This window comes from Dendropsophus ebraccatus, chromosome 1 (assembly GCF_027789765.1).
Source record: "Dendropsophus ebraccatus isolate aDenEbr1 chromosome 1, aDenEbr1.pat, whole genome shotgun sequence".
Taxonomy (NCBI): domain Eukaryota; kingdom Metazoa; phylum Chordata; class Amphibia; order Anura; family Hylidae; genus Dendropsophus; species Dendropsophus ebraccatus.
Genome location: NC_091454.1, coordinates 36623058 through 36648696, shown reverse-complemented (window position 1 = coordinate 36648696; position 25639 = coordinate 36623058). Strand labels below are relative to the sequence as shown.

Below are 25639 nucleotides of genomic sequence, written 5' to 3'. Positions count from 1 at the left end.
CCGAAGATTACATCATTGTCAGAAGACGGCGGATGGGGGTCGACACGAATCAGGTATGTATAATGCACTACACTTCTGGGTCCACGGGCGGGGAACACGGGGAAGGGGGCCATTCACATACATAACATACATTACAAAGTTGTATAACTTTGTAATGTGTGTTATTTTGTGAATAATTTCTTAGCGCCGCACTACCCCTTTAATTGTAAAAAAAAAAAAAAAGAAACACTAAAGGCCCTGTCATCATAGAAAAGTCTCTATGACACGGAAAGGTTAGTGTGTGAAAAATTGTTCAATCAAACGACTAACACAATTTTTTTTTGTGTGTGTTAATAGCATCTTTTGAGCTGTCTATAAAATCATTGTTCGCAAATATTTCTATGTATGTACCCATTGTTCATCCACAATAGTAGTTACGATCATAACTAACAATAATCGTGCCATGTATTGTGGTGAATACGTTCAGGTAGTTTCCAAAAGCGTTTATTTGCATTTATTAATGGAAATGAAAAATCTTAGGGTCCATTAACAGAGAAAGATTATTTGTCAAAGATTTGAAGCCAAAGCCAGGAGTGGATTTGAAAAGAGTCTTCTCTGGTAGTTGTGGATGTGCTGCCCATTCTTCATGGCAAAAAGCCTCCAGATCCTGTAAATTCCTGGGCTGTCTTGTAGATTAAGATTTCCCAAAAGTGGCTCAACTATATTGAGGCCAGGAGACTGAGATGGCCACTCCAGAACCTTCACTTTGTTCTGTTGTAGCCAATGACAGGTCGATCATAACAACCAAAAACATACAAATGGCCCTGATCAAAAGTTCACATGCCCTGGTGATTTTGGCCTGATACCATGTACAGAAGTTGACACAAATTGAGAAATTTTGGCCACAAATGCCAGGAAATTGTTTGGCATGCAAAGAAAAACGCACAAATCAGTGATGTGGCTGTTTCAGGATGCCCAATAAGGAGGCCACATGGTCGAGTCTCCAGAAGAAAGCCATTACTGCGCAAATGCCATAAAGTATCTCGCCTTTGATACACCAAACAACACAGAGACAAGTTTCTGGAACAAGGTAATTTTGAGGGATGAGACCAAAATGGAACTTTTTGGCCACAACCATAAATGTTACATTTGGAGAGGTGTCACCAACGCCGATGATGAAAGGACACCATTTCTACTGTAAAGCAAGGAGGTGGATCGCTGATGTTTTGGGAATGTGTGAGCTACAAAGGCACAGGAAACTTGATTAAAGTTGAAGGAAAGATGAATGCAGCACGTTATCAGCAAATACTGGAGGAAAACTTGCACTCATCATGCTGGAAGCTGTGCATGGGGACGTACTTGGACGTTCCAAAATGACAACAATTCAGAACACACTGCCAAGTTGACCTGTCATTGGCTAGAGCAGAACTAAGTGAAGGTTCTGGAGTGGCCATCTCAGTCTCCCGACTTTAATATCATTTAACCCTCTAGGGAGAACTCAAGTGCGCAGTTCATGCCAGACAGCCCAGGAATTTACAGGAACTGGAGATTTTATTTAGCCAAAAAGAATGAGCAACTTTAGCATCTGAAAAAATAAAGAGCCTCATCCACAACTACCACAAAAGACCTCAAGCTGTCAGTGATGTTAGAGGGGGCCATACACTGGGGTATGTAAACTTTTAATCAGGGTCATTTGGATGTTTCTGGTTGTCATTATGATTTTAAAATACGAAAACACAGTAGTTAGACAATAAGTGGCCTCACCCAACCACTAACCATGAGTGGGAGAAAAGTTTTAGTTATCATTCACATTCTCTGAAAAAAAGGACAAGAAAGCAAAAATTCTGCCAGTGTATGTAAACTTTTAAGCACAAGTGTGTGTGGAGCTTGTAGTGGAGTATCCTACTATGTGTAAAACTAGTGAGAGCGTCCTCTTAGGACCATCAAATTAGGAGCAAACACAACTAAGGCACAGAGTTAGCCCACACATTTCACAATGTAGTTTTGGTCGTACACAATGAAATGGAACAATAGCATAGTTCATTCCTGATATCTGATACTAGTTGCAGGAGTTTGATTAAAATCTTGACCTCATTTACGTGACGCAGTAGTTCAAAGACTTCTTTTCCTCTTCCTAATCTTTTATCTTTGTGGTTGCTAGTAATGTAGTAAAGAGCTTGCATGCTGCTATTAATAACCAGAGCCGACACTAATCATACTTTTTAAAGGACATGTGGCATATGACGTCTTTTTAATCACTGGTATTTTTTTGGCATTGGTTTGTCACGTAAATTATGAATCTTCAAAATTAAGTTAAGTGTATAACAATTTTTTTTTTAATTTGATTCCTTGCTTGTCTTCAGGGCTTTTAAAGAAAGTTCATAGGTCAAAAACATTGCAGCACTCATTGGAAAGCCACGTATGGCGTTTACTGTGATTCCCCTGAAAAATACCTGTAAAAGATGACATTAACAAATAATTAGATATTGCTCCGTTCAATATAAGATGCTTTAGCACAAATTCATGGTGACTCACAGATGTTTAAAGGACAACTCCCGCGGGACCCCCCCCCCCCCCCAAAAAAAAACACAGACACACACAGACACCATACTCACCATCCCTCCGGTGACGATCGCCACTCCATTCGCCCGCCGTCCGCCTCACCGTCACCGCCGTCCGCCGTCCAGCGATGTCTCTGATTTCCGGGTCCTGGGGATGGAAAAGGCTGCCCGTGCGCTTGCGCACCGGCAGCCTTTTCATTGGCTGGAGCGCATCACATGGCTTCCAGCAACCTCAGCCAATCAGGGCTGATGAAGCTGGAAGCCATGTGATGCGCTCCAGCCAATGAAAAGGCTGCTGGTGTGCGTGTGCACCAGCAGCCTTTTCCGTCCCATTCACTCTCTATGAAGACGCCGAGGAGGAAGAAGACCCGGACCGCCCCCCGGCTCTGACGTCGTCGTCACCAGATGCCGCCCGGGAGAAGAGGACCGTGACTATCGTAATAGGTAATGTATATATTCTTTAACTTCCGGGCGGGGGGGTCGGGGGTCCGAAAGTGGGGGAAGGGGGCCAGACCGGGTATTTAACCACATTACAAAGTTATATAACTTTGTAATGTGTGTTAAATAAGCTAAAAAAAATTTTCGTGGGAGTTGTCCTTTAAGAGTAAATTTCCATGTAACCTATATCTATGGACCAGAAGTTAATTCCTAACCCCCCCCCCCCCCAATCTAAACTTTTAATGAATGCTCGATCTTAAAAGGTTACTTATTATTATTATTTTTACTAATACTTTGCTTTATTAACCCCCTCTGTTATACATTTTATTTTAATTGCTATGTCCCAGTTTTTGGTCCCCTAAAAAATCTGAGTGTAATATCTACTAAATACATTCTTCTCTACTGTATTCACAGAGGAGAATCCTATGAAAGATGACATGACTAGGGATTATGTAAATTATCCCATAAATCTCACCTTCCCAACACAACAAGAAGTGGGGCGACACCTTAAAAACATTAAAATCCATAAGTCACCGGGCCCAGAAGGTATCCATCCTAGGAATTAAGTACTGTGTTAGACAGACCTTTATTCCTAATACAGTGGTACCTTGGTTTAAAAGCAACTTGGATTAAGAGCGGTTTGCAGGAAGAGCTCACAGTTTTTCAAAATTGTAACTTGGTTTAAGAGCATTGCTTTGGTTTAAGAGCTCCCTTTACTGGGTTGAAGGGGAAGTAGGGGAGGGGCATGGTCTGCATAGCTGGGTCTACAGCCCTGTACTCTAACCCAGGAAGTCTCCCAAATCATAGCAGATCCACCTCAGGCTGGGGATTACATCAGGGGACAGGACTGTGAAGGTAATTCTAGCCTGTTGTACTACACTACTGCATTATGGGGATCTGCAGTTCCATCCTGTATCTACAAACTGCTGTTTCAGGTTTATGCAGTTACTATACATTATACTCCACATGCTGATTGCTATACTGTACATTAACTTATAATATGACATATTCAGCTGTTTCTAAATGTTTGTTTCATTTGTCTTACATGTTTTTGAGAATAATCCAATTAAAAGATGCCCAAGTAATCTAGTCCGAAATGCACGAAAGAATACACATCAAACCGAAAAAGAAAGGATCCACAAGGGATCACAAAGAATGCAGGACAATCACAAATGAATATAATTACTATCTTAATTTGAATACTCCTTATTTGATAAAATTCATTAAAATAAAGGAAGTTAAAAGATAAGTGTAAACAGGCGAAGATGCCTATTAGATGTCGCGGTTGCTACATAGGTGAAATCACCAATACATATATAATAATTATAAAAAGGAGGATGCGTGCATTACAACAAGTCCCACTCACCTACTCACCCTACGCACGTTTCGCGTGGCTCACTTTGTCAAGGGATATCCCTTGACAAAGCGAGCCCCGCGAATGACGTGTCAGTTGTTTGCAGCCCCGCTAGGGATCCCAGCTGGAGTGTATACTATGTGTATACACTCAGGCCGGGAGCCCATAGAAGGCAAGGCAACTTATATTTTCGTACAATGTACTACGGCTGTTGTTGCTAATTGCAGCAATGGCCGTACTTTTACGAAAATATACATTGTGGGAACATAGCCTTAGGGTGCGTTCACACATACAGGATCTGCAGCAGATTTGATGGCGCACATTTGAAGTTGCCGATTTTACAGCAAATTAAATCTGGGCCATCAAATCTGCTGCAGATCCTGTACGTTTGAACGCACCCTGATCAGGCTGGGTTCACACTACGTATATTTCAGTCAGTATTGTGGTCCTCATATTGCAACCAAAACCAGGAGTGGATTGAAAACACAGAAAGGCTCTGTTCACACAATGTTGAAATTGAGTGGATGGCCGCCATTTAATGGCAAATATTTGCTGTTATTTTAAAACAACGGCTGTTATATTGAAATAATGGCAGTTATTTACTGTTATATGGCGGCCATCCACTCAATTTCAACATTGTGTGAATAGATCCTTTCTGTGTTTTTAATTCACTCCTGGTTTTGGTTGCAATATGAGGACCACAATACTGACTGAAATATACGTAGTGTGAACGCAGCCTATTAGGGTGGGTTCACATGTACCTACTCGCAGCGGAAATCCGGCTGCGGCTGGGCAACACACTGATTGGCTGGGTGGGAGAGCAGGACGCAGGGACCCCGTGCAGCAAGGAGAGAGGTAAAGTATACACAGACAGCGCGGGAGCCGAGCGTGGCCCAGGGGCGTGCCAGGACCTTAGCTCGTACCGGATCTCACTGCTGAACTCGCAGCCAGATTTCCGCTGTGAGTCGGTACGGCACCCTAAAAGTGATTTTTGCAACAAATTTGCTGCATATGAATCCACCTCCTGGTTTCCTTGAAGCTTGGTTACATGCTCGGTAGTTATCATGTAAGAAGGGCATATTTACCTGAATACCTTCGTTATAGTAACTTTGTGTGATGCAGTCTCTGACTCCTCTATACTTTCTATTATACAGACTGTCTGCTTGGAGACGGCTCTTTACTACATCCATTGGAGTAGCTGTGCCCCAGGAAATGGCTCCTGAAAGTATTGAAATTGCACATATTAAGATTAAAGTGCATATAAATAATATATGTGTAAAATTGTATGATAGCAGCAGAAAATGGAAATGAGATTTTGTTTGATCTAAATTGGCTTACAGCACTGTTATTCTAAAGTCTTTCTACACGTTAAAAGTTTTTATCGGCCATGAGCTCAGCGAATGAGCTGGGAGATACATGTGCATTTCACGGCGATGGGGCATGCGGGGGGGGGGGGTGGGCTGGGGCGGCGATCGGGCGTACGGGCGGTGCGGGGGTTTAAGGGGGCCGTGGCTGTAAGCTGGGGGCGGCCATCGGCGGCGCAGGGGTTAAACGGATCCGCTGCATGTCTGGGACCCATTGAGCTTCACAGTACAGGATCCGCAGCTGATCTCGCTGCAAACTCGCAGCGTGAAAATCCGCTGCGGATAGGTGTGAACGCACCCTTAAGCATGTTTTTGTATTTTTAAAGTGTCACTATCGTATATATATATATATATATATATATATATATATATATAATTTTTTTTTTTTTTTTGCAGAAATCAATAGTCCAGGCGATTTTAAGAAACTTTGTAATTGGGTTTATTAGGCAAATATGCCATTGTCTGCATTCAAAAAGACTTTCCTCGGGTCACCCCCTCCCTCCTCTCTCTTATTCACAGCTCAATATCAGGAAATCTTGACTCTTTTACATCAGTCGGGCCCTATCTGTTCTATGGAGAGGGGGAGGGGAGGGGTGAGGAGGGAGATTAGTTGGCAGCAGAGAACAAAGAATTACACAGCGGGACCTGTGTGAAAGCCTTATTCAGAGGTCAGAAAGGTCAGTGCTGATTTCAGAGGAGATGATGCCCGGTGATGTAGCTGTAAATTAACTCTTTGTTGTCCTGTTTTGGTGCCTCATCTCCCTCAACCCCTCCCCTCTCCATAAGAGAACCATGAAGACCGGGGGAGAGCTTCAAACTGCTTTTTCATGATAAAAATGCATTTTTTTGGCTAATAAACCCAATTACAAAGTTTCTTAAAATCTTTCTTAAAGCCTGATTTCTGCAAAAAAAAACTTAAAGGGGTAGAGCGGCGGTAAAGAATTATTCACAGACTAACACACATTACAAAGTTATACAACTACAACTCACCTGTCACGTGCCGACACCACTCTCTGATCTTCAGCGAGTGACGTCTTCTTCGGGCGGACGGCAAACAGCTCCAACTGTCCCGAATGCCGGCCGCCCTCTGCAGCGTCATCAGCCGCTCAGCCGCGATTGGCTGAGCATAACTGTGCTCAGCCAATCGCGGCTGAGCACAGTTGTGACACGGCGGAGGGGGGACAGGCGGCAGCGACTCGGCCGTCCGTCCGAAGATGACGTTTGGCACAAGATGGCGGACGGCCCTCAACACGGATCAGGTAATGTATAATGCACCACACTTCCGGGTACACGGGCGGGGGTGGTGGGACACGGGGAACAGGGCAATTCACAGACATAACATACATTACAAAGTTGTATAACTTTGTAATGTGTGTTATTCTGTGAATAATTTCTGAGCGCCGCACTACCCCTTTAAACGACAGTGACACTTTTTTTTTTACATTTTTTTTTTCATACACTGGAGACAGGCTTTAAAGTTTTTTTTGTTTGTTTGTTTTTGAAATGTCGAACAGCACTGTGCACAATAGTCATTTCTGTAATGTACATCTATTTTAATGTACTCTATTGCCATGGTGCTGAGTCTCCAACTAGAGATGAGAGCTATAGAGATGCAGCTGTACGCTACGTCTGCTAAGGTTCCCTTGTATTCAGTGGCAAGAACACAATTCAACAGTGAACAAATTCAGAATACATTTACATTAGAGAAATGACTATTGTGTACAATGTTGTAATTTCTGAAAAACATACTAAAGGTACCCTTTAATTCTACTTGAAATGGATAAAAGAGCTAAGGACATACTTGTACTTTAGCTTACCTGATTCTTGCTTCTGACTGACAATTCATTGTTATATTTACCATCTGATACTGTAGTGTGCGGCTTTCTAAGTATTTGCTGTAGATAATGTTTTTTATTTGATCAGTTTATTGGATGTTTGCTTTAACGCAGATTTGAGCTATCAAAACCGCTGTTTGATCAAGCTCCTAGAAAGTGCCCTGTGAGCCGGATCGATTTGCTAGCTGCCCAGACTGTTATTGAGTGTGCCCAGCCACTCCTCTAAGCTATGACTGGTAGTTCAAGTGGTCTGCTGATGGGGATGCTTGAGATATCAGTCAAGCATCCATCGCTCATTGTCAGACAGAGGTGGCCGCAGAGAGCACAGTGTCAGACTAAAAATAAAACACCCCTTCCTGCAGGACATACAGCAGCTGATAAGTACTTGAGGTTTTTTTTTTCAATAGAAATAGATTACAAATCCGTGTAATTTTCTGAAACCAGTTAATTCGAAAGAAATTCTTTGCTGGAGTACCCCTTTAAGAGGTTCTATCTGGGTTGTCTCAGAAAGGGATTTTCCTTGTGCCCTAATAGTCTATGGCTGGGTTTACACTACGTATATTTCAGTCAGTATTGAGGTCCTCATATTGCAACCAAAACCAGGAGTGGATTAAAAACACAGAAAGCATCTGTTCACACAATGGTGAAATTGAGTGGATGGCCGCCATATAACAGTAAATAACGGCCATTATTTCAATATAACAGCCGTTGTTTTAAAATAACAGCAAATATTTGCCATTAAATGGCGGCCATCCACTCAATTTCAACATTGTGTGAACAGATCCTTTCTGTGTTTTTAATCCACTCCTGGTTTTGGTTGCAATATGAGGACCACAATACTGACTGAAATATACGTAGTGTGAACCCAGCCATAACTGTATGTCTGTAAGAGTAGCTCCAACTGCAGACTTTTATTTGAATGGCAAACAATCAGGGGCGGATTAACTTTACCATAGGCCCCGGGCCTCAAAAATGTCTGATCCTTGCTAAATACTCACTGAAATAATAAAGGATAAGCTTAAAATAACTCTTTTTATTGGATATGCATTAAAAAGTGTATATTCAACCAAAGTATTTACAACAATCTCCAAAAGAAGTCTTGGGCCTAGGAGGAGGGCTATTGGTTAATCTGTCTTTGTCATGTCTAGGAACACTCCGTCTTTTTTTCTCACAGATGTATATTCCAATATTCCAACACAACAACAGTTCACACTGCCAACTCTAGGCTATCATAAGGTGTCGAAACACCAGTCAGAAAAACCTTACAACCATACAACCATGTTTAGTCCAGTTCTGACCACACACAGGAAGCTAACACACCACCTTTTCCAACGCGTTTCAGTACCAGTGTCGGTTATGTCATCAAGGGCCACAAGGTAGAAGGTGAAAGTTAATAAGTATTTACAACATATGACATAACAGAATATTTGGCATGTTTAATACACCAATATGTAAAACTGTATGTGCCGGGGTATCAATTTTACTGCATACTGTACTCACTGTACCATGATTTTACGACCATAGGGATGATGTCCTACCATGTAGGTCTGGATTCATGGACATATATCCCATATCGCGGTCCCGTAAGGTACAGATAGATACAAAAGGTAAAGTCACAGTATGCGTGTCATGTGGAGATGCATTCCCAGTCCCCTGCATTGGCAGAGTGCTATTCTCGTATGGTGAATAGCTTAAACAAAGTGGAAAAAAACAACTGGATTGCCTATTTGTCACGTTATGTATCGATAAAATTGATAAAAAGACGAATTAAAAAATAATACTAATAAACTAGACATTGTGGTGCAGAAACTGATGCCCCAACTAGCCCTGTAGGTGAAAAAATAAAAATGCTATGGTTCTAAGAAGGCAAGGAGAAAAAAAGAAAATAGCAAAAGTAAAAAATGGCCCGGTCATGAAGGCCAAAATAGGCGGCAGAGGCAAGGGGTTATTTACTATTTTTCATAGCAAAATCTGACCACCTATGTTAACATTGAAACAGATGTGGAAGCTGCTTTCAAAGTCATGTGAAATTGTGTGTGACCTTGTTCTATGATTCTTTCAACCAACCACGTTAAAGCGAAGACAAAAATAGAACAAAACAGGACAAGGTTCACAGTAAAAGTAAATATTGACCTGCACAAATAGTCCTTTATGTGGTTAACCCACTGTAGGAAGACAATACGTGCAATATTTCCATCTGAAAGCACTGTATATATATATATATATATATATATATATATATATATATATATATATAAAACATATAGCACATGTTTGAGGCGTAGCTAGGCTTTCCGGCATCTTGGGCAAAAATCCAGCTTGGCTCCAATAGAGTTGTACTGTGCTAATGTGGCTAAATGACAAGTTAGTTTTTCTTGGAGTACCCCTTAAGGCTAGGTTGACACTATGTATCTGTGCGGCTGTATTGCGGTCTGTAAATCATTGGCCGTATTTTTCCGGTTCATGCGTACGCTGGAAAGTAAACGATATACGGCTGCACAGTGCACACTATGTATGAGCCTATGGCCCGATCGTAAACGGACCCGTAAAAAATGAACAAGACCATTGTTTGCGGCTGGAACTGTGCAAATTCACGGCCGTGGACTGACAGGCGGTCCGTACGGAGTACTTCAAAAATAGCCGGCAATAATGCCGAATGCCGATGCCTCTAATAGTTAATATATTAAATTATTATTCAATAATTTAATTCTAACGAATCCATCATTGTGCAATTAAATATACTGTTAAAATATATATATATATATATATATATATATATAAATAAATGTATATTTATATATATATTTATTTATTGACAGTATATTTAATTGCACAATGATGGATTCGTTAGAATTAAATTATTGAACAACGAAACTGATTTTATTACAACAAAAATGTGTTTTATTAATTAAATATTAATTAGTACAGGAAGCTCCATTAAGCCGTTAATTCATATTCCCGGTAATAGAGCATTCTGTACTAATCAACACTTTACTTTAATTAAAACATCAAATGTTTCTTCTAATTAAGTTATCACAATAGCATTATTAGAAGAAACATTTTGAATTATATGTGCGCTCAGCTGATTGGCTGATTGGCTCAGCGCACATATTAAGAGCCGGTCCGCAGCACAGTGACTTCATTGTACTGCGGACCAGCGAAGAGGCAACATCGGGGTGAGTATACAGCTCTCCCCACCCCCTCCCCAGCACTGCACCCATCCCAGTAAGGAAGGGGGGTCACTTAACCCCTTCCTTGCTGGGATGGGTGCAGTCTGACATCAGTCTGGCCCCCAAGGGGTTAAGGGGGATGCAATGCATGCTGCCTTAATCCCTTGGGGGCCAGACTGTAAGCAGCGATCTGTAAAGATGCTGCATACTGTAAGGTGCACAACATTGCTCACAATGATGGGTGTTGTGCTCCTGTTTGTGTGTTTTTTGTGCGTTTCTCCCTTTTTGTTTTTCAGATATCGGTATCCTGTGGATTACGTCGGATTCGGTGGACTACGTCGATGACCAGCGGTTGTTTGGTTTTTTTTTTTAATAAAATGGTCAATGAGGGGTGTGGGGGTGTTTTTATTTGAATAAAAAAATGTTTTCACTTGTGTGTTGTCTTTATTTCTTTACTTTATAGACTTAGTAGTGGAAGCCGTCTAATAGACGGAATCCATTACTAAGTCGGGGCTTAGTGTTAGCCGGTTTAAATGGCTAACACTAACCCCCCATTATTACCCCAGTACCCAATGCCAACAGGGGTACTGGGAAGAGCCGGGTGCCAGTGGTCCTGGAGCGTCAAAATTTGCGCTCCTGGACTGGGCGGCAGCAGGCTGGTAAGATTTAGGCTGGGGAGGGCCTAAACCAATGGCTCTTCCCACCCTGGTGTTACCAGGCTGCTGTCGTTTGGTTTTTAACCCGGCTGGTTATAAAAATAGGGGGGACCCTATGCGGTTTTTTTAAAATTATTTATTTATTTAAAAAAAAACCGCATAGGGTCCCCCCTATTTTTATAACCAGCCGGGTTAAAAACCAAGCGACAGCAGCCTGGTAACACCAGGGTGGGAAGAGCCATTGGTTTAGGCTCTCCCCAGCCTAAATCTTACCAGCCTGCTGCCGCCCAGTCCAGAAGCGCCAATTTCGACGCTCCGGGACCACTGGCACCCGGCTCTTCCCAGTACCTCTGGTGGCATTGGGTACTGGGGTAATAATGGGGGGTTAGTGTTAGCCATTTTATACCGGCTAACACTAGGCCCCGACTTAGTAATGGATTCCGTCTATTAGACGGCTTCCACTACTAAGTCTATAAAGTAAAGAAATAAAGACAACACACAAGTGAAATTTTTTTTTTATTCAAATAAAAACACCCCCACACCCCTCATTGACCATTTTATTAAAAAAACACCAAACAACCGCTGGTCATCGACGTAGTCCACCGAATCCGACGTAATCCACAGGATACCGATATCTGAAAAACAAAAAGGGAGAAACACACAAAAAACACACAAACAGGAGCACAACACCCATCATTGTGAGCGGTGTTGTGCACCTTACAGTATGCAGCATCTTTACAGATCGCTGCTTACAGTCTGGCCCCCAAGGGGTTAAGTGGGATGCAATACATCCTCCCTTAACCCCTTGGGGGCCAGACTGATGTCAGACTGCACCCATCCCAGCAAGGAAGGGGTTAAGTGACCCCCCTTCCTTACTGGGATGGGTGCAGTGCTGGGGAGGGGGAGGGGAGAGCTGTATACTCACCCCGATGTTGCCTCTTCGCTGGTCCGCAGCACAATGAAGTCACTGTACTGCGGACCGACTCTTTTTATGTGCGCTGAGCCGATCAGCCAATCAGCTGAGCGCACATATAATTCAAAATGTTTCTTCTAATAATGCTATTGTGATAACATAATTAGAAGAAACATTTGATGTTTTAATTAAAGTAAAGTGTTGATTAGTACAGAATGCTCTATTTACCGGGAATATGAATTAACGGCTTAATGGAGCTTCCTGTACTTATTAATATTTAATTAATAAAACACATTTTCGTTGTAATAAAATCAGTTTCGTTGTTCAATAATTTAATTTAAACGAATCCATCATTGTGCATCTAAATATACTGTCAAAAAATAAATATATATATAAATATACATTTATTTATATATATATATATTTATTTTAACAGTATATTTAATTGCAAAATGATGGATTTGTTTAAATTTAATTATTGAACAACGAAAGGGACTTTATTACAACGAAAATGTGTTTTATTAATTAAATATATTAACCATGAGAGGCATCGGCATTACTGCAGAGGATCGCAAACCCCGGTAATAGCAATTCATGTAAACTGTTTCCCTGCTTTCCCAGATGCATCCAGAGGTGTTTGCATCACTTTCTAAAGATTTTATTTGTTATTTTTAGTTGAACCAGATTTCCAAGTAAATGACCGTATGTTTTCAGCCGCATGTCTATTTTTTCCCACGGCCGTAGTTTCAGCCACACATTTCCAGCCGCATAAAAAATACAGCCGCACAGTTACATAGTGTGAACATAGCCTTAAAGTAAATCTGTCAGATATCTAACATTGACAGCAGTTTAGAACATGAATTGCAGCTGTTAGGTTAAAGAAATACATATTCCCTTCTATGTATCTATCTAGAGCTCTAGTGAGACCACATCTGGAATACTGTGTCCAGTTCTGGAGACCTCACCTAAAAAAGGATATTGATAAAATAGAATGGGTCCAAAGCATGGTGGAGGGTGTGAGGTATAAAACATATCAGGAAAGACTTCTGTATAGTCTGAAAGAAGGAGGTAAGGGGGGGCAAGGAGGGGAGGAGAAGGGGAGGGGGGGCACATGATCTTAAAGAGTCACTGTTTTTTTTTTTCTCTAGAAATCAGTAGCCCAGGCAATTTTAAGAAACTTTGTAATTTTATTAGGCAAATATGCCATTATTTGCATTTAAAAAGACTTTTTCCGAGGTCCCCCCTCCCTCCTCTTTTCTATTCACTGCAAAATATCAGGAAACATGCAACAAACATGAGTCGGCAGCGGAGAACAAAGGATTACAGGCACAGAGCTGGGTGAAAGCTGTATTTAGAGGTCAGTGCTAACCAGTGTCGGACTGGGCAACCGGTGGGCCCCTCCCCCACTCCCACTGACAGTCCACAGCTGGGGCCCCCAGACAGCCATAGAGTGAGGCTGCCTGTCCTCAGTGGGCCCCAGTATCTGACGCTGCAGCAGCTGTCAGGTCTCCAGCAGCCCTGGGAGGATACTTGGACTCAAGACTGGGCAAAACCATGTCCCCGGTATCACCCGGGAAGCCCTGCCCCCGCCATGGGAAGCCCCGCCCCCTGACTGCGTGGCTGATCTCTCTCATGCAGAGCGGGGAGAGGAGTCGCTGGGAGACTAGAGGAACCACACAGGTGAGGTAAGTATAGCTGTTTTTTTTATTATAAATAGAGATGGAGGGGCAGGAGAATGATGAAGGAGGCTGTAGTATGGTGATGAGGGGCAAAAGGATGAGAGGGGAACTACTATGATGATGGCAGGGCAGAAGGATGAAGGGGGTAGTAGTATGATAGGGTAGGAGGAGGATGGAGGGGTAGTATTATGATGGGGGGGCAGGAGGATGAAGGGGTAGTAGTATGATAATAAGGGGGTGGTAGTATTATAATGAAGGGGTAGTAGTATGTTCTTGGAGGTTCATGGAGGATTAAGGGGGGAGTAGTACAATGGCTTAGGAGGATGATGAAGGGGTAGTATTATGATGGAGGGGCAGGAGGATGAAGGGGGTAGAAGTATGATGGGGTAAAAGGATGATGGAGGGGTAGTATTATGAGGGAGGGGCAGGAGGATGAAAGAGGTAGTAGTATAAAGGGGGTGGTAGTATTATGATGGAGGTAGTAGTATGATGATGGAGGGGCAGGAGGATGAAGGAGGTAGTAGTATGATGATGGAGGTGCAGGAGGATGAAGGGGTAGTAGTATGATGATGGAGAACAGGAGGATGAAGGGGTAGTAGTATGATGATGGAGGACAGGAGGATGAAGGGGTAGTAGTAGGATGATGAAGGGCAGGAGGATGAAGGAGGTAGTAGTATGATGATGGGCGGCAGGAGGATGAAGGGGGTAGTAGTATGATGATGGGGGGCAGGAGGATAAAGGGGGTAATAAAATAATCATATGGGCTGCAGCTGCATGATATGGGCACAAACTACCAGTATGCACAGTCAGTCATTGGAGTGCTCTCCCTATAGCCTGCTCTGAGTGGGGGACAAGGGAGTTGTCGCAGATCCAGATGAATCCAGGATAGGGCCGGGTCAGTTTGTCGCTTTTTACCGATTGTTCTTTGGTGGGCCTAAAGGATCATTTCCTCTGGTGGGCCCCAGGTACCCCAGTCCGACACTGGTGCTAACTGTCAGAGGAGATAGCCGGGTCATGTAGTTGTAAATTAATTCTTTGTTGTCCTGCTTTGGTGCCTCATCTCCCTCCACCCCTACTCTCTCCATACACAATGATGTAAGACAGGGGGGAGAGCTTTAAACTGCCTTTTCATTATAAAAATGCATTTTTCGGCTAATAAACCCAATTACAAAGTTTCTTAAAATCACCTGTATTATTGATTTCTGGGGAAAAAAATTAAACGACAGTGACACTTTAAATATTTTAAAGGACTAAATAAGGTTAAAGAAGATAGTGTTTTTATTAAAAAAACTGAACTCAAGAATGAGGGGGAAATAGGGGTAATTAGATAATAGTTGGGAGATAGATCAGAAGCAACGTGAGAAAATATTACTTTACTCAAATAGTAGTAGTAGATGCTTGGAACAAACTTCCAGCAGATGTGCTTGGTAAATCTACAATAACTGAATTTAAACATGTCTGGGATAAACATATCTATTCTAAGATAATAAAAAGGAATGCTAATAGAGCAGACTACATGGACCCAGTAGTCTTTTACTGCCAACAATCTTCAATGTTTCAATCTGGGCTTCCATAATGTAGAATTTTCTAAGTATTTTCTTTTAAATATATTTTGTAACAAAAAAAAGTATAAAGAGGCTTTTCTGAGCTCCTGAAGTTCACCATGCTGTAACACCTCCTTAGCGAGATTTATCTAACTTTCGGATTTCTGAAGAGCTACAAACAAGAGCTACTAATATTACGTACCTGCAATACCGCCTGCTAACCACACGGATAAAGCACTTGGTGTTGTGTGATGTTCTAATTTCAGCCATTCACTTAAATAAATGTAGGGTATAAAGTACAAGCAGTATCCTGGAACGTCCCTCAGAAGCATTGCTCCTGCTCCCCGGTACATCCCCCAAAGTCCTTCTTTCCTTAGAATGCAGTTCACACAGTGTACTGGACCATTGTAGTTGCTTTGACACAGGGATGTGTTTGCAGTCAGTGGTATGATACCTGTAAACGTAACAGATTAAATGGTAATACACAATAACAAAATCTAATACTGGGTGACGGCTTAACTTTTTAAAGGGTTATACCAAAATTAGAAGGTATCCGGTAGGCACAGGATAGATTATAACTAGATGATTAGTAAAGGTCCAACCACTCGGACCCTTACCGATTACAAGAGGGTGGTCTCTTGTCCACATTATTAAAGGAGTAGCAGCATACATGCTTAGACTTCGTTCTGTTGACTCTATGGGACTTTTGAATATGTCCATAAAACAATTATCAATTATTTTAAGTCCCCTAGAGAAAGTCTAAAGGTGTAAGGGTAATTTAACCTTATAGCCCCTTAAAGCGCCAGGGACGCTATGGGTCTTACCTTCCTCCTTGGCGCCGGTCCCGCACTGTTGGGGTTCTCCGGAGCGTGGTTTACCATTAGGATCACTGCTGCATCATCTGGCACGCCCTTTATAATGATAATCGATGGAGAGGGTGGGACAGATGATGCAGCAGTGTTCCTGAGTGGAGTTTACCCCAACTAGAAGAGAAGAAGGTTAACACACATACCTTCCTCCTCAGCGTCCCAGGTGCTATAGGGGGCTAGCAACGGGGTTCATCTAACCTGCTTGATAGATCCCTTTTAAACTCTGCCACCTACTTCACTTAGGGAACAGAGGACCCATGTATTCATGACTGGTGGGGGTCACAGCAGTAGACAAGCACTGTATAGCTAGTTTCCTATCCTGACAGGGCAGACTATCCAGTTGCTTTCCAGCATGGTACATATAAGTGAGATCTTCCTGCCGTGTTGTGTTCTTCGAGTGTTTGGTCTGTTACTGCATCCTTAGGCCTTATTTACACGTCCCGTAAAACTGCCCGATTGCGGATGCACGACCACGGACAGTGTTAGAGGAGATCGGATCCTTTGAATCTATTCATGCGATCTGTGCTGTGAACCGCTCTGCAATTTGCACCGTATAAAAATAGGACATGTTCTAGTGTTGAGGCGGCTCACTGCATGGATCCCCCAATTGAAGTCTATGGGATCTGGGTTTTTCACTGATTCCATGGATGCCACATCCGTGTAATCCTTGAAAAAAGCAGATCCTATGACACCTGTCACTGCTCCAGCAGGTAAGTTCTGGAAGACTTGAGATTTCTTAGTAGAAGTAAATTACAATTCATTTATTTTTTTGCTAGAGTACCCCTTTAAGCATTTTAATAAAGAGGCTGATGTGGCAATTCAACTGTCGATTAGTGTCATATGTTTGAATGGGATGGAGGAAGTAAAATGGGAAAGGGTTAGGTAAGACTGGTATGATCGAAGGAGTTGGTGTAGTAGCCTCAGACACCTCAGCAATACCCTGTTTCTAGTATTTTGACTGCCTGTGATTTCTGGACAAACTCTCTAGAGAGAAGGCTATGTTGTAAACCCTGCTAGGGACTCATGCAAGCATAACAATCCTATTGAATGTTTTATTGTTAAAAAAAAAAAGGGTCTGTGACAGAGTTTTCAGGGATTTCCTCGTTTTATACGGACACAATTCTACAATGTTACTTTAGGTTGGTAGGCCCTCTGCTGGTGGTCACCTATCTATACAGGAAAACTCACTCTATAGCTATTGTATGTGTTAGAGCACTGATATAAACTATATCTCTCGACAGGCGGGTAGATCATGCCTGGTTCCTGCCATCTGTGCCTCTGTTTCTTGACGTGCAAATAGGGGTGTCTGGTGCACTGGAGGCGGGCCCAGTGCACCAATATACCCACTCCTCGGACGTTGCCAGACTTCATTCTGAAGAAGGCCTGTCACCCAGGGAAGAAGATAGCAGTACACTGGCGGCAGATGACGAGAACAGGGATGGCGGTTTGAAAAATGGAGATCTATGTGTAGTTGTTGACTATATCATATAAAATTTTTGGAATAGGAAGTGGTAAGTTTGCTTCAACAATGGCTTTAGATGATATTTGGTTACAAGCATGTGATAAGGAATGTCCCCACAGAGAATTGCCTTTGTTTGCCACTGTGCCGAATCCCTACAGAGAGAACCAATGTTGTTACTTTAGAGCAAAAAACATTGGAACATCCAGTATTAAACTGGGACTAGTTCATATGTTGCTGTTTTGTAAACCCTCAACATATATATGAACAGCTTATCTAATATATGTTGATTTAAAACTCTGCTTTGGTCCATAGAGTTATAAGGTCATTGAACAAGGTCATGTAGACTGACACGTCCCATATTTTCTACTATCTTCTGCAATATGTGAGGACTGTATAGTCAGTACACTTCTGGTATAACTTAAAGGAGAAGTCCGTCAAGAGGATGATGGCAAGGGGACACTGAGGGACACAGGGCACTAGAGGGACACTGAGCATCCCTCTGCCATCATCCTCTCCAGCAGCCACAGCCCGCACAGGGGAAAAAGCACTTTATGTGCATTTCCCATAATAAGTGTTTATTGGGGATTTGTATAACTGTTGGGGGGCAATACAATACTTTATTTCAAATTTTTGCCGGACTGCTCCTTTAAATTCAACATGACATTTGGGATAACCCCACATACTTTAAAAAAGAAAGGTAAAAAATTCAGCACTAGTGTTGAGCAAACCACTCAAAATGTTCTGGTTAAACAATGTTACCAGAACCTGAAAGCTCAGCATTTGATACCCCACGGCTGCCGAAGTTGGATGCCACCATAGGGAGTCCTGGAATCCGAACATTTTGACAGGTTTGGTTAACACAATTCAGCAATAAGTGACTTGCACGACCTTTCTAAGTGTTTTTAGGAATGTGCTTTTGGGGAAAAGTCTGAGCTGCATATTCGCAAAAATTATAACGATGTCAGTATGGGGGAGAAACAAAAATGGTAGACACAGATACACCAGAGGGCATTTACAGATAGCATGGAGAGAAAAAACTATTCTACTGGAGATGCCCACTAAAATCTAAATCTGAAGCTCCATGAGCAGTCATGTCAGAAAGTGGGCATTGAAATATGCAACTCGAGTCAAGCTATTTCACACACAGTATTCAATAAAATAAAGATGAGTAATAAGATAGATATATATAGTTATGTAAGGCTAACACATATAATAATGCCAAAAAGTGTTGTCTACCTGAAGAAGCTGATTGGGTTTGCATTTGCAGCTTTATCTTTACTAAGTCAACAGGCCCGCCAATCGCCACAGAAACAAATCCAGCTACCATGCTTGCAAAAGTCACGTCTATAAGATCAGGAGAGTGTCTTCGGCCTGTATCTCGGTACTGACTAATAAATCTTTGGGCGTTGCTGAAGACTCCAAACACTACAGAGTTGTAAATTGCAATGCTCGCCAAAGGGAATGACATTCCTTTATAGAATCCAGAAACCTGATGGGGCGGAAAAATAAATAGTTTAATTAAAACTTTACTGCTTTGTATATTAGGCACAATTTAAAAAAATAGCTCCAAAAATGCATAATTTCGTCACAAATTGTAAGTTTTTGGAGGGCACTGGGACATAAAAGTCTGAGCCACTTCTTTAAGTAGGATGGTCCATACGACATGACTTCTTCATAGAGGTTGGGAGACTCTTCCTTCCTTAAAATTGAACATCAGGGGAATTTGGGTTTGTGTTCCCTAGAAACCTTCACTCAAAAAGCAAATATCTTGTCACAAGAACCTATATCTCCATATCTCTAGGTGCGTTAGCCCTTCAGAGGTTTCTGCATGGCCTTCCTCTTGGGAGCATCAGTAATATGCCTCTCAGTATAGCACCTTTCTCCTTGGACCTTGCAGCGAGACGGGGCGTAAGGAAGAGAGTGAGGGGAAATGAGGAGAGGATGATTGTGGTTATACCTCTCCTGAGTGTAGCGCTGAGCTCCTAAGTGAGGGGATGCACTGAGGGCTGCAGAGTTAGAGTGTGCTGTACCTGCAGGATGGCTGGGCCTTGTGGTGCACCCAGCCTTGGGCTCTGTCTTGTCATGGTCACAGGTGGGCTTGAGGGCTTCCACAGGTACAGGGGACTCTCTGTCGCTTCCCTGGGTTCTGTCTCCCTTCGGTGGGCTACTGCAGAGGTTCCTGTAGGGGGGCTGCACCTGTGTGTAAGGTGGTCAATGAGGTGGACCTGTAGTTCCCCCGGGGCCAACCCCAAATACTGCTGTCCGGTAGTGTGGCCCTTGATGGTGGTGTGGTGCAGGTAGACCAGGACAACAGGGAGACAAGGAGGGAGGCAGTATAACAATAACACCTTTACTGATGGACTTGCAGGTGTTTTACAGTCTTGTGGCACACAGTTGTGAATAATGGCGGCCTTGACTGGGTTACTGTGCTTGTGGAGAGTCTGGTGGTGTGTGGAGAGATGATCTGCCTCAGATCCTGGTCTGTCAGTACGAGTGGGATGCTGGTGGGCACTGGGATCCTGTGGACCTCTTCCCCTCAGCAGCTTTGCTCTGTGGTGATGGCCTCTCATGAGGTGATGTTGTTCCCTCAACAGCTATTCACTTGTCTCAGCTAAACACTGCAACTGCCAACCTTTTATGGGGGGCCTATTTGCATACTCCGCCCACCTTCTAGCACTTTCTAGGCTTATAACACTAGCTGAAGCAGTTCCCACTAAAGACAGTAGGTGTCGCTGTTTTGTGTGGTGTGCAGTGTAAGGCATGTAACCCATTCTCTGCCTGCCAGTTACACTGGTACAGAGAAATACACAGAACAGTTGAATATATGACATATTAACTCCTAGAATATATAACAAAACACTTGTGGACAGGTGCCATCCTAAGCCCAGCCGCAGAAATTGCGCTCTGGTATACTACAACCTGATCTCAGAAGCAACATACAACAGGGCACTTTCAGTCCAGCAAGAAGTCACACTGGCCAGATAGAATTATGACTTGGGAGGACCTGTCCCCAGTGTCATAACTGCAACTACAGTTGGACAGAAGCTAGGACAGCGACTTACACTAATCGTCTTGCAGCTACATATGAAACATTAGATATCTATACAGCAAAGAAAAGCACATATAAGTGACAGTACCTGCAAGTGAAACTAGTGCTAAAATAGCACAATGGCTACTCTAACACCACCCATATTGCATAGGACAGTCGTAAATCATGATTTAAGTCTACACCTGCTGGTGTCCTGGATTCACTAACAGGCGTGCGCCTCTTAGTGAATCCTGCGGGGGGAAAGGGGGCGGGGCCTGATATAAGCCCTAAGTGATTATAATGTTATATGCATGCTAAGGCTATGTTCAGACTATGTAAAAGTACGGCCGTTGTTGCCATCGGCAACAACGACCGTACTGTCTGCGGAGTGGAACACTGCCTCTGCTTCAATGGGATCCCGGCCGGAGCGTATACACATCGTATACACTCTGGCCGGGATCCCATGCCACAAAGAACTGACATGTCAGTTTTCTGCGGCCGCAATTCAATGAATTGCGGCCGTAGGAAACCCTGTTAGTTCACACAGTGAAGCGAGCGGCTCCGGCTTTGTGCTATGGGAAGCTCTGATGCGGGCGCGCGCTGATGTTAAGTACTGGTCGGGATGATCCGTGCAGAGACCGGCCGTTCCGTGACCCGGCAGGGGTCATGGAACGGCCGGTCTCATACGTAGTGGGAACAAAGCCTAAGGGTAAATTCACACGGGCGTCTCGCATAAGAAATCCGCAGCTAATCCGCAATACACGTAATAATAATAATAATAATAATAATAATATGTGTATTGCGGATTAGCTGCGGATTAGCTGCGGATTTCTTGTGCGAGACACCCGTGTGAATTTACCCAAAGGTGCATAATACTGACAGTCATTGGCATGAAGCCAATAAGGATAAACTTGGACCCATTGAAGTAACATAACTCAGCAGGGGATGTGATATAAAGCAAGTTTGCAGTTTACATGTTTAGTTATGCAGTAAAACAAAGCAATTCTTACTTGTATCCAATTTATAGTCATCCGAGAAGTCAGGCATTTGATTGATGCATTGAGCTGTTACTGCATTTTAGTCTTCTTTTTTTATAGCCAGCACTTGAATTTCAAGTAAGTATAGCTGTGTTAAAGCAGCACTAAAACATCCTTTATTTCACATCCCGTTTTAGATATTGAACCTTACATGTTTATAGGTTTTGTGATAGCTTACGAATATGCATGCCATACATACAGGATCATTGTAGACGCAAAAAGATGTGATTAAAGTTCATCTGAATAGTGTGAGCATTAGAAATGTCTTTATACTTACACTTTCATTCCTGTAGATTGTGAGAATACAGTTAAATGTAGATCCGTATCCTTGACCAACTTGTAATCGAGCCTGTAAAAACAGATTAGGAATTCCTATTTACTTTAGCTGTGTAATCATCAGATTACTGTCCCTGGCTCCAATGTGTAAATCACTGCTCTTTTGCAGATTAATAACCCAACACCCATCTAACCAGATTGCTCTATACAAATGCATGATTAAAGGGGTTATCCAGCGCTACAAAAACATGGCCACTTTTCCCCTACTGTTGTCTCCAGTTCAGGTGTGGTTTGCAATTAAGCTTCATCTACTTCAATGGAGCTGAGTTTAAAAACCCGCCCAAACCCGACAACAGTAGGGGAAAAGTGGCCATGTTTTTGTAGCGCTGGATAACCCCTTTAAGCAGGGCTGCAGCCAGACATCTTTGGTAACATCATCAGGGTGCCGGTGTAGCAGGCCAGATTAACCCCCGTCCAGATTATACCTGGGTATAGTTTGACCTTGGCCAGAGTATACCCCGGGGTATAAAATAGCCTAGGCCAGAGTATACCCCAGGGTATAAAATAGTCAAAGCCAAACTATACCCCTCCAGGCCACAATATACCCCGGTGGATAAACTCTATATTTGGGGGTGTAAAACCAGACCAGACTATATCCCTCCAAGTTATTATGTCACTGGTTTTCTCAGTTCTGACCAGGGCCGTATTTACCACTAGGCATCCGTGGTCCAGTGCCTAGGGCAGCACCTTGCAGGGGGCAGCACTAGGGAGAAGGGGGGAAGAAAACAACTTTTTAAATATTTTTTTAATTTTCTTAGTCTCCCACCTCCAGTTCAGACTTGCCACTAAATCTGGTGTTTTATCGAGGAAGGTAGGGGGTGGCTGTGTATGGTGGAACTGTTCAGGCCTGGTATGGCGGTGTTATCCAGTCACTGTATGCTCTAATCATTGATTCAATGTGGGAATTTGTTTATGTTTTAAGCTGTTAAAACCCATGAAAAACGCGATTCAGACAATGTTCTTACATGTGGAGAAATGCATGTGGCCAAAATTAGTCCCCCCCGCTTCAGGTTTAGTGCCTAGGGGAGCAGCAGCTGATAATATGGCTCTGGTTCTGACCCAGGTTACAGTATACCCCAGGGGATATATTCTATACGTGGGGTATAAAATAGCCTAGGCCAGAATATATCCCTCCAGGTGATAATGTTATGAAATCTGCTAGGGGCAACTGTGCCAGTTTCACTTTACACCATGTTTGATAAATCTCCCCCCATATTTGATAAATCTCCCCCTATGTGATTAGATTTTTAAGATTTCCATCAGGAGCTTCTCACTTAACTCAGCAGACAAAGCCGAATCCCCAATAAAATGTTGAAAAATTAAGTATTTCTTGTGTATATCACTCAATGCTACTGATTACATGGGGGTATAAAATGGCCTGAGGGGGTATAAATTGGCCTAGGCCGAAATATACCCGGGGTGTAATCTAGCCTAAGCCATATTAACCCCGGGTATGGTCTGGGCTGGGGGTACACTCTGGCCTGTTACACCTGGGTTTTGGCTTATTGCCAGGTCAGCTGGTATGATGGTGTTGTAGCTCAGTGGGTCTAGGGTCACTTGGGCACTTGTCACGGTAACCTGGAGTGGTATAGGACCCACCCCGGACAGTTTGGTGCCCCACCTGCAAAAGGGTTTAACCCAAGTGTAGGGGTGTATAGGTGCGGGTGTGCGCAAAGATAAGCCAACACTTGAAAGGTAGAACAGTTTACTGGCAGAAATTCAGTTTAGTGCAATACAAGAATACTGGAGGTTACTCAGGTGCTTGTGTTTGAGGTAGAGAAAAGGTGCTTGCAAGAGAAGGTTTTGCAGAAGAGGAAGAAGAGTAGAGGAAAGAGGGTGCCTGAAGGGCCTTGTCCAATTAGTAGTGTACTCTGTCTGGAACAGTTTGAACTGAAGAAGAAAGAGAACACTTGTACTCGCATATAGAAACAATCTGACCGCTTCTGCCCTACAGTTGTGGGCTACCCATCCGGCAGGGTAGTACGAGCCCGAGGCCTAGTTATCTGGGCTAAGCAGACTTCCCGGTTGTATTGCAATGCGCAGTGGAATACCTAGACTTATAGTAACTTTGTTCCACTAGGGTCAGTACCTGTGACTCCTAGGTATCTGCCCTGCACGTTTTAGAGAGGTTCCTGGCATGGACAAGGTGATCCTTCTTCTGGATGCTCTTCCCCTTTGTACTTTCTAGCACTGCATAGTTGCAGTGTACTTTCATAAAGAGAATCTGGAACTGGCTTGCTTGTGTCCCTGACATAGGGCCTGGCCTAAGCCAGGCCCTGGCTTAACTTCAGCAGAGACTTGGGGGGAGATTTATCAAACTGGTGTAGAGTTTTCTTAGCTGCCCCTAGCAACCAATCAGATTCCACTTTTTATTCCTCACAGATTCTTTGAAAAATGAAAGGTCGAATCTGATTGGTTGCTAGGGGCAACTAAGGGCCCTTTTACACGGAAAGATTATCTGACAGATTATCTGCCAAAGATTTGAAGCCAAAGCCAGGAATGGACTATAAACAGAGATCAGGTAATAAAGGAAAGCCTGAGATTTCTCCTCTTTTCAAATCCATTCCTGGTTTTGGCTTCAAATCTTTGGCAGATAATCTGTCAGATAATCTTTCCGTGTAAAAGGGCACTAAGGCAATTCTACTTTACACCAGTTTGATAAATCTCCCCCTTGATTCTTTGCTGCCTCCTCACACACTGATTAGAACCAACTAAACTGACTCCTCCCACCATGAACTAACTCCTTACTCCAGGGGTCTGACCAAACCCTCCTGTGATTGGTGAGGCTGTGTGTGCAAAAAGAGAGAAGACAGATTATATGATAGAGACTGGAGAGAAAGCACCTGCACCTGTAAGTGGATAAAACTTCACATGTGCCACAAAATAGTTAACCCATGAGTCTCCTTTAGCCGCTCTTCACATAATAGGTATAATAAAGAGCAGCACCTAGAGAGGAAAACACCAACTACAGTGAATACCTCATCTCCATCCGTATGAACCCAAGGGAGTTACCCCACTCAGGTGCAATAGAATTTAGGGGCCTGTACCGGGTCACTACACTTTTAAAGGACATAAGGAATCTGGCAGTTAAAATCTGCCAAACCCTTATCTCCAGTTGATTACGTGGTCAGGCCATACAGTTGAAATCTGTGTGTAATGTACAGTACTTGGTCAGGGCAAGGCATGAGCGTTGGACTCATCTCTCAGCGCACGCGCTGGGCTGTAGCGGCTGAGATCTCCGTGACCCGACCGGATCCAGAAGCGGGACCCGGCGGGATCAGGTGAGTATAGGGGGCTGTAGCGGGGGGGTCGGGAGCCTGTCACCCCGGCACGGGGGGTGACAGGCTCCCTTTAAATGACTGCCTTACAATGAAAATGTCTGTCAGTTTGATGGTATGTGTGAACATAGCCTTA

At 43.1% G+C, this 25639-nt stretch overlaps 1 protein-coding gene across 6 annotated transcripts in view; it reads right to left on the bottom strand.

Moving 5' to 3' along the window:
- Positions 1–2213: 2213 nt before the first annotated feature.
- Positions 2214–25639, bottom strand: part of SLC25A48 (solute carrier family 25 member 48) — a 50354-nt gene continuing 26928 nt past the window's right edge. For 5 of the 6 annotated variants that reach the window (XM_069969669.1, XM_069969676.1, XM_069969662.1 and 2 more), the window contains 5 exons: positions 22167–22238; positions 19061–19313; positions 15696–15947; positions 5418–5551; positions 2214–2432 (listed from right to left, as the gene is read on the bottom strand). In XM_069969669.1, coding sequence (XP_069825770.1) covers positions 2316–2432; positions 5418–5551; positions 15696–15947; positions 19061–19313; positions 22167–22238 — 828 coding nt within the window. In that variant the 3' untranslated portion in view covers positions 2214–2315. The remainder of the gene's footprint in view (positions 2433–5417; positions 5552–15695; positions 15948–19060; positions 19314–22166; positions 22239–25639) is intronic. The other variant, XM_069969684.1, reaches the window with a different exon arrangement.